The sequence below is a fragment of the Babylonia areolata genome, chromosome 6, assembly GCF_041734735.1.
Source record: "Babylonia areolata isolate BAREFJ2019XMU chromosome 6, ASM4173473v1, whole genome shotgun sequence".
NCBI classification, from domain to species: domain Eukaryota; kingdom Metazoa; phylum Mollusca; class Gastropoda; order Neogastropoda; family Buccinidae; genus Babylonia; species Babylonia areolata.
This window is the reverse complement of record NC_134881.1, coordinates 42,699,084-42,708,741: the sequence shown is the minus strand read 5'-3', so window position 1 is coordinate 42,708,741 and position 9,658 is coordinate 42,699,084. Positions and strand designations below refer to the sequence as shown.

At 40.0% G+C, this 9,658-nt stretch overlaps 1 protein-coding gene across 1 annotated transcript; it reads left to right on the top strand.

Annotated features, from left to right (window-relative positions):
- Nucleotides 1-15: 15 nt before the first annotated feature.
- Nucleotides 16-9,406, top strand: LOC143283040 (eukaryotic translation initiation factor 2 subunit 3). The gene is made up of 13 exons (XM_076589041.1): nt 16-141; nt 856-919; nt 1,880-1,941; nt 2,359-2,424; nt 2,903-3,024; nt 3,537-3,631; nt 3,965-4,123; nt 5,099-5,233; nt 5,905-5,999; nt 6,691-6,835; nt 7,461-7,630; nt 8,380-8,552; nt 9,105-9,406. Exons 1-13 carry the CDS (start codon nt 70-72, stop codon nt 9,163-9,165), a joined length of 1,419 nt encoding a protein of 472 aa, XP_076445156.1. The 5' UTR covers nt 16-69; the 3' UTR covers nt 9,166-9,406.
- The last annotated feature ends 252 nt before the right edge of the window (nt 9,407-9,658 follow it).

The window sequence follows — 9,658 nt, the reverse complement described above, 5'->3', positions numbered from 1 at the left end:
CAATTTCCGGTACAGGAAGTGAAGGAGTTGTGGAATGGTGGGATATCCGGCTCGCTTGCATCAGAAATCATGGCTGGAGACGACGAGAAACCCGAAACGAAGAGGCAACCTCATTTGTCCAAGCAGGATCTAAGTTCGCTGGTAAGAAAATCAGCTCTAATGTTGCTCTTATTCTACATGTGATATTAAATCCAGATTGATGGTTAATCTTTGTGTACGTAGAGCTAAAATCCATGCCATGTGCTGGCCTGGTGCACCCACTTCCAGCAGGTGATTTGGCGATTTGTACACACACCAAGCTTGTTTAAAGTAACAAGATCTGGAAACAGTATATTGAAATCGTCAAACAAAATCGTATCGTGACTATAACGTTTTCTGGACACCATCAGATGGTAGCATTTCATTTGTTACTGACATTTATGAACCATTTAAACAAGAACTTAACATGGAGCAGCTGGTCGTTTTCGCAGCCACATAACCGGCCACAGACGACAGGAGATGAGTTATTATAACATTTATACGAGATATAAATTGCACAAGATAGTCACAGTCTTTAAGGAAATTGGGCGTTGAGAGAATTACTAAGCATTAGCATTAGTTGCGTTGGCCGTAATCATTCAGTTGTGCACTTGTACTTGTCAGTTAACTATGACAGAACACATCACTTTTCTCAGATGGTAATACTAACATAGTAACATAGTTAAACCAAAGAAATAAAGAAAAATTGATACAAAATAAATTCTACATGCAGTTTTTGCATTTTAAAATGGGGGTAATTTCTTTGTTTAGTATTTTGAAATCTTTCACCTTCAGATGAGTTCTCTGTATGTGTGTGTGTGTGTGTGTTTGTTTCAGGACATAAATTCCCTAACTCCATTGACACCAGAAGTAATCAGCAGACAAGCCACAATCAATATCGGTAAGGAAATTGCTCTGTGTGTGTGTGTGCATGTGTGTGTGTTAAAAGAAGCTGCTGAAATGTCAGCAACACAGACAGATCAAAGTTGTGAGGGCTGATGTGGAAACTGCATATTTAGCGTCTTTGTTGTGCCCTAAGAAAGCACAAATTGCAGAAACAGTCATTTGACTATTGCAGATTTTGAAAAAAACATTAATGTGATTGGCCTGTGGTTTGAATCACAGAACAACAGTTGTTTTTAAGTAAGCGAGTAATCGAAGTTGGTTTTGTGCACAGTCGATGTGACTTCACAATTAACCTCATTCTGTTTCCTTTCTTGAGAGCCAAGCCCAACATGGCAGTGGCTGTGTTGCACCAAGCTGATAGTTTAATTCAGCATAAATAATTGCTTTAATGTGCAGATATGTTCAGATGAAGGCAGTTTCTGTAATTATGTACCCATTTGCTAAGTTTTTTTTTAGAGAATGAAGCTATTTCACTTTGTGTCCCCTTTAAATGAAGTTTGGTGGCAGCTAGAAGAGGAAACACTTTTTCAGGAGTAAACTGACCGGATACTGTTAGGACTAATGACAAAGAGATATTTCTGCTGAGTGAAGAAGAGCCTTATATAAGACTCATTGTCTGTGAAGAAAAGACAAATGTGTTGCTTGACTTTCTACCCAGATACCAGATGGCAAGTGAAGTCATTGCCTGTCAAAGAAGGGTTCATTTGGAATAATATTTGTTAAGCAAAATGAATGAAAAACTGAAAAGGGGATGAACAAAGAGGGGGATGGGTGGGGTGTGAGTGAAGAGTGGAACGGGAAAAAATCTGTACTTTTCATTTCTTCTTGTTATTTATTTTTTATTTCTATCTTCATAATTTTTATTTTATTATTATTATTATTATTATTATTTTTATTTATTTATTTTTTTATTATAGGAGAATGTTTTCTGATTGTGAATTTATTACTTTGTCAGGTACCATTGGTCATGTGGCCCATGGCAAATCCACAGTAGTGAAAGCTATCTCTGGTGTACAGGTCAGTATGTTTGTTGTCAATATTATTTTCTTTCTTTAGAAAATTAATTTGTAGTTGTCAGTTCATGCTGAATACCAGTATGAAAATTACACAATACTTCCAGCATTGCATTTGTTTAATGTTTTGGCTACAGTGTTCATAATTCACTTGTGCAATATCAAGGTCAGAGAATGCAGCAGCCCGTATCTGGAAATTTTGATTAAGTGCTCACATGGCGGAGATTGGATAGTTTGGCCTGTTGCTGATAAGAACTTCCTGTTTCCAAGTTCAGAAAGTACATTTTGATGTACTTGTTGACAGATACCTTTAATTATTTTGTCATTTTTATTCTGTTCTTATGATAGCAGAATGGTTGTTGTGGTGCACATTTGTTATTGTGATCTTACCATTGCATAATGCTATGCTTTCTTGTTGCAGACTGTCCGGTTCAAAAATGAATTGGAAAGAAACATCACAATCAAGCTTGGATACGCCAATGCCAAGGTATGATGTTACCTTATTAATAGTGTTCCTTGATGTGTGAAATGTGTGCTTGACACCGCAGTGTTTTGTTGACTGGTAGTATGAGCTGGAAGGGAGCCCCGAAACAACTTTGCTAATAATGCAGTTATTATCACAGTCAAAATTTGGCAAGTGAGCCGTTTTTATTTATACAATTATAGGCCAAAGAATTACTCAAACCATGTTCCTGCTTTTCACACATCTGGTTATGTGTGTGCTTGCTTGTCCATTCGTCATGTCCAGCGGCTCATAGCATTCTGTACTGTCTAGAACAGTTTGAGAGGTTTCAGTGTTGCTGAACAACAATAAAACAATTTAAAAGTCTTTGACTCTAAATCATTTGAGCAGGCACTTGAAGTTTGCGAGACCTGATGAGCATATCTGTTAATGATACTGTATGAAGGGTAATTTTGTTATATGTGCACCCCAGATCTGTGAATGTTTTAGTGTTTGTGTACAGATTTACAAATGTGATAATGACTCCTGCCCACGCCCCGGCTGCTACAGATCCTGTGGCAGCTCCAAGGAAGATGCCTTTCCTTGTGACAGACAGGGTTGTGGGGGCAAATTCAGAGTCCTCAGGTGAGCACAACATTCTGTTTTGACTTTGTGTGTCAACAGATGCATATATATAAGTAAGTGCATCAGTACAATATAATTTAATTATTTGTACAACAGTTTCCCCCCAGTTCTGTCTCTGTATTCATGTATGCACGCATTTGTGTAGACTAGTTTCAGTTTGTACATTTTTAATTGTGGATTCCTTTTCCATTAGCTGAGACCTGTCATGAACCAGTTCACCACATTTGGAAGTGATGCTTTACATTCAGTGGGCAGCAAACACGCTAAGTTTGAAGTCTTCTCGCCACTTGAAATCAGACAGGCAATCTTCAGAATAGAAATCAGTATTTGCTCAGATTGATAGAGTAGATCAACCAGCCATTTGTAAATCCAGAACATTACCACAGTGAAACAACCTTGGGAATATTTTGATAACAGCAGGAGTATAATCTTTGTTCTTATTGTTGACCTTGTGACTTACATAAACTGATAAAGATATGAACTTCATAACTGGTTTCATCGTGTTGTTCCAGACACGTGTCATTTGTGGACTGCCCTGGTCACGACATTCTTATGGCAACCATGTTGAACGGCGCAGCTGTGATGGACGCTGCCCTGCTGTTGATTGGTGAGTTTTGATGCTGTGGCATGGTCATTTGTGTTATTCAGTGTGCTGTGTTGGCTTTGTTCAGTCAGTAAAGATAGTTGCAGTTAGTGTTGAACATTTTTTTAGTTCACACTTCATACTTTCACTGATTGATGCTAGTCATGGTGGCAGTTTAGCGCGCACACACACACACACACACACACACACACACACAACAAACATACAGAGGTGGACATGGTTGAGGAGAGAAAAGTGTTCATCAGAAATAAATTCTTAATACTTGATGGCCTTCAGTGTGTGTTGTTTGAAGAACACCACCACCACCATTGTAATAAAGTGTGCTTTTGTGTGCAGCGGGCAACGAATCATGTCCCCAGCCCCAGACCTCTGAGCACTTGGCAGCTGTGGAGATCATGAAGCTGAAGCACATTCTGATCCTGCAGAACAAGATCGACTTGGTCAAAGAGTCACAGGCTAAGGAACAGTATGAACAGATCCTGGCCTTTGTTAAGGGTGAGAATAAGTGCCAGTTATGGCTGATAGATGCTCAGTTTATCCCAGCTTTAGGACAGAGAAGAGTGTATGTGTGTTTGCATGCTAGAGAAAGAGAATACAAGCTCGTTTGCATGCTTGTGAGCATGATGCACAAAGACATGAACTTGATGTTGTTTGTGTGTGTGCTGTGCATGTAAGTGCAAATCCATTTTCATGTTTGTATTAATTGTTAGGCACTCTTAAAAAAAAAAAAGCTTTTGAAGTTATACATTTGGAGATCAGACTGAACCAATATTATCTAGTTAATTACTGCAGTGTCAGTTTTTTTTTTGCACCACTCTTATTACCAGACAGCATGAACAAAGACATGCATGCTTGTCACAAAGATGCACCAACCTGCAGACAGTTACAACTGTTAAAACATGTAGCAAGTTGCAGACTCTTGACACTGTCACAAACAGGTAGCAGTCTGTAGACTCTCAGCACTGTTACAAACATGAAGCAGTCTGTAGAATTTGGCATAGTCACAAACAGGTAGCAGTCTGTAGACTCTCAGCACTGTTACAAACATGAAGCAGTCTGTAGAATTTGGCATAGTCACAAACATGTAGCAGTCTGTAGACTCCAAGCATTGGCACAATCATGTTGGGATCTGTAGACTTCTCACTGTCACAAGCATATAGCAGTCTGTTGTCTCAGCACTGACACTAATCTACAGCAACCCGTAAACTTGCGGCACTGTCAAAAACCTGTAGCAGTCTGTAGACTCCCGACACTGTCACAAACATGTACCAGTTTGTAAACTCTCAACACTCAAACATTTATTTAGTATTATTAGCAGTTTGTAAACTCTCAGAACACTTAACAAGCATGTAACAATTTGTAGGCTCTCAATGTCTTACCAGAACTTGTGGTTGTAATGAGAAAATCCTGTGCATGATGCTTGCATTGTGTTTTGCAGTCATTGTTTTTCTATCTGTTTCCTCACAACAGGCACAGTGGCTGAGGGAGCCCCTGTGATCCCAGTGTCTGCCCAACTGAAGTACAACATTGACGTCATCTGTGAATATATCACCAAGCGCATCCCTGTCCCCACCAGGGACTTCACTTCAGAACCACGACTCATTGGTGAGGACACGTTTGGTGAACATACATGTTCTGTGTGTGACGAGTTTTAGCTGGTGTGATCAGTTAAAAGAAATCCATGATTGTTGTCACAGTGTTTTTTTCTGATGAGTGTGATTTCACTTCAGAACCACGACTCATTGGTGAGGACACGTTCGGTGAACATACATGTTCTATGTGTGATGAGTTTTAGCTGGTGTGATCAGTTAAAAGAAATCCATGATTGTTGTCACAGTGTTTTTTTCTGATGAGTGTGATTTCACTTCAGAACCATGACTCATTGGTGAGGACACGTTCAGTGAACATACATGTTCTGTGTGTGATGAGTTTTAGCTGGTGTGATCAGTTAAAGAAATCCATGATTGTTTTTTCTGATGTGTGTGATTTCACTTCAGAACCACATCTCATTGGTAAGGGGACATGCTTGGCTAACATACCTCTCTATGTATCATGAGTTTGTAGCTGGTGTGATCATTTAAAACTATTTATGGTTTTTGTCATAGTTTTTTTCTAATGTGTGTGTGAATGTGTGTGTGTGTGTAAAAGTGGTTTTTGGTGGATTTACAATCGAAACTACAGTAAAGTATCTACAGAGTGGTTAGGAAACTGAGGTTAGAGGATGGTTACCAACAGAGAGGTTTAGAAATATATTGAGTTGAAGGCTTTTGTTTCAGTGATCCGTTCCTTCGACGTGAACAAGCCAGGCTGCGAGGTGGATGACTTGCAGGGAGGTGTGGCTGGCGGCAGCATCCTGAGAGGTGTGCTGAAGGTAAGACACACTCTGGGCTTTTAGTGCACATGGCAGGACCAGAGTGGCCAAAGTAGTAGTGCCGTCTGGGTTTGTCCTGGGTTGAGTAAACTGAAAGTGCGTGTGTGTGGGTGTGTGTATGTGTGACTGAAAGTGTGTGTGTGTGTGTGTATGTGTGACTAAGAATGAAGAAAACGGAGAGTGTGTGTGTGTGTGAACAAGAGTTAGAAAAAGTGTGTGTGTGTGTGTGAACGGGAGGTAGACCACACAAAAAAAGGGATCAGAGTGCAGAAACAGACTAATAGGTTCACTATTTATTCGTTTGTTTGCCGTTAGGAGAGTGAAAATAGATTGACACAAAAATGTGTCCATGATCAAAAAAAAGTTCAAGGGGCGATGATGAGGGGAACAGGGGGATGGGAAAAATGGGTAAACTGTTAAGAAACTTAAAAAAGATTATCTTTGAAAAAATTTCAGACACTGATAGCGGTCAAAAATAAAAGCACTGAGGTATTGATATTCTATGGGACATGTGTCTTGCCACTGCCAGTTTCCAGCAGAATTGTCAGGAACAAATATCTGTAAATAGCAAAGAAAAGCAATAATAAAAATCTGGCACAAGATTTGACTGTGAAGGGGGACGATTCTACCTGTCATGTTTTCCAAGAAATAAAAAAAAACAAAATGTTGTTGCTTGGTTCCTCCATGAAAGGTTGGACAAGAGATCGAGGTGCGTCCTGGTATCGTGTCCCGTGATGCGGAAGGCAAGCTGTCCTGCCGTCCCATCCTGTCCAGGATAGTCTCCCTTTATGCTGAGCAGAATGACCTGCAGTATGCTGTGCCAGGGGGACTCATTGGTGAGGAGAACGAATGCTTGTACATATTTAGTTTTGTTGTTATTTTATTTTTATGTGCACGTTTGTTTACTTTCGTGATGTTTTAGGTTGTGTGTGGGTTTATCATAGATACCCATCTCTTGTGATATCGTGGATTGGGCTAACCACATTTGGAAAGAGGGGAAGGGGACCTATTTAACACTACACTAACACCGCCAGACTGATGGCATGTTAAGTTGGGTAGCAAGAATGGTGCTTTAATATTGTCAAGTTATGATTGTCTCAATTTTCCTTTTTTTTAGTCATACTTTTTGGCCTGAGTTTTTCATGAGTATTTCCATTTTCAGACAAATTAAGTTTGTGCTTTCTTGCAAAAAGTATGTTAAGAGTACCTAGTCATTGATAAAACATAAGCATTTGGATTGTTAATGGTAGTAAAATAACAACAACAAAAATGGACATTTGAACAAAGTTAATTTTTTAAGAGAAGGAAAAGTCATTCAAACTTATTTATCACATTTATCTCCATTCAGACCAGGAAACTGCTTTTTTAGGGGAGTAGATCTTGGGGTTGGAGGGGGAGACTGTACATATGACTACGTCCATGTTGATGGTGACATGTTGCTGGCTCCCATGTGTTCTACAGGTGTGGGCACCAAGATCGACCCGACCCTGTGTCGTGCGGACAGACTGGTGGGACAGGTGCTGGGAGCCGTGGGTGCTCTACCAGAGATTTACACAGAGCTTGAGATCTCCTTCTTCCTGCTCCGTCGTCTGCTGGGGGTCAAGACGGAGGGAGACAAGAAAGGCGCCAAGGTCTGTGGAAGCCAGTTTTTTGTTTTTGGGTTTTTTTTTCCTGTTTTTTGTTGTTATTTTTTTCAGTTTGTTTTGGGTTGTTTTTTTCCCCCCCCACTCACTGTCATCAAGGCATTATCTTGAGGCTGACATCTTATAAGTTTATAATGGTGGTCAAGGAGTTGCTTTGGGCAGAATTAATATGATCTGCACTGATTTTGTTAACAGTACTAGTACGTGTGAATGTTTGCAAGAAAAACCAGCCCAGGGTTTAGTGGTGGTGGATAGATCAGTTGAACATGTTTTGATCCAGTGTTTTGTGATGTTCTTGCCAGTTTGATCCTTCCGACATTATATGATCTGTATGTGTTACTTTAGCAACGGTACTTTGATGAGTGAAAGTAAGCTTGCCTCTACCCATCCTCTTCTCTGTTCAAGGAAACTTGTGAATGTTGCCAGGACCAGCACAGAGTTTAGTGGTGGTGGACAGTTAAAAGTAACATTTTGATCCACTGGTATGTAATGTTCTTGCCAGTTTAATCCTTTTTGATCTGATTTTGTATGTGTTAACTGTTACTAGTAGTAGGGATAATTTGATTTGTGAAATCAAACTCGCCCCTGCCCACCCCCCTGCTCCATTCTTGAAAAAAAAAAGAGATGCAAATGAAGCTACTAAAAACATTCTGTTGCAGTATTTGAGTGTTGTCCATTTTCTCAATGTTTGATTCGATTGACTGACTGACGGAATCATTTCTGTTCGATATATGCAGGTGCAAAAGCTGGCCAAGAACGAGGTGCTGATGGTGAACATAGGGTCCCTGTCCACTGGGGGCCGTGTGCAGGCCGTCAGGGCCGATTTGGCCAAGATTGGCCTCACCAATCCCGTGTGCACAGAGATCGGGGAGAAGATTGCTCTCAGTCGCCGTGTGGAGAAACACTGGAGGTCAGTTATTGTTGGTTTCTATCAGCATTGTAAGCATTTATAGAGTTATGTGTTTGGTTGAATCAGTAAGGAAATCCAGAATAGCTTGGAAACTTGACAAAGTATTGAGTAACTTAAAATAGACCCGTCAGTAAATACTTGTTTTACAAGACTGTACAGGAAATCATTTAGCACACACACGTTTTCTTTGTCTTACATGTTAAGTTTCTCATCACACATACACGCACATACACGGACGATTCTCTGATTACTGTGTATGGATACTATACACTCTTCTCATGACAGATAAATTTTAGAACTGATTAATGGCTACAGTGTTCCTGGAAAAATTCAAAACTAGACAACAGAGTTGATTAGATTGCAAAATTTAATCAACAGTTCAAGACAAAGATACACTTTACACTAACTGTTATGAATGCTTTCGCTTACTTCCATGTTTTTTTGTTGTTGTTTTTTATAACAAAAGTGGTCATTTTGCTACTATTTAATTGCTTTAATGTTGATTCAGCTTTGAAATTTTTGGTCTCTGAACAATGATGGCTTCTGTTTCAGATTGATCGGTTGGGGTCAAATACGACGCGGTGTCAAGGTCACTCCTGAACAGCAGAACTAAGTCAGCTTCATGAGCAGGAATTCAAAAGGGAACTCTTTTTTAAATGAACACAGCCATCTAAGTCTTGATTCGCTTTGTGTGGCACTAGTAAGCTGCTGGGAGTACAAAGCCTGCATGGAGTCGAGTGGCATATTTGTGGTGTGTGTGGACAGTTTGATGAATGGTGATGTCAGCAATGCGCATTGTAGAACATTGTTTATCCCTTCTCACAGGTGGTGTAAAATAAAGCAATGTGGTTATATCTCGTGAGTGTTGGCTGTTTTTTTATTTTTGTCATGTGCAGTCTGTTGTCTGTATGCATACAGATAATTCTGTCAGTGTCTGTCTGTCTTACCACCCCTCTTCTCATCCCCCTTCCCTTCCCATGCCACACACGTATGATGACAGTGATGTGTTGGCAACTGGTTCATGTTCACTGTGATTTTACCCCTGTCCTGATTCAGAAGCAGACTGGTCAGTAACTTTATTTCTACTGTACAGGCTTTCTCCCCCA

Bases quoted from the DNA above. Each gene is read 5' to 3' on its own strand.
- LOC143283040 (XM_076589041.1), top strand. From the start codon at position 70: ATGGCTGGAGACGACGAGAAACCCGAAACGAAGAGGCAACCTCATTTG. The intron at 3,025-3,536 runs GTGAGCACAACA...GTGTTGTTCCAG, and splicing joins GGCAAATTCAGAGTCCTCAG to ACACGTGTCATTTGTGGACT. The intron at 6,836-7,460 runs GTGAGGAGAACG...TGTGTTCTACAG, and splicing joins TGTGCCAGGGGGACTCATTG to GTGTGGGCACCAAGATCGAC.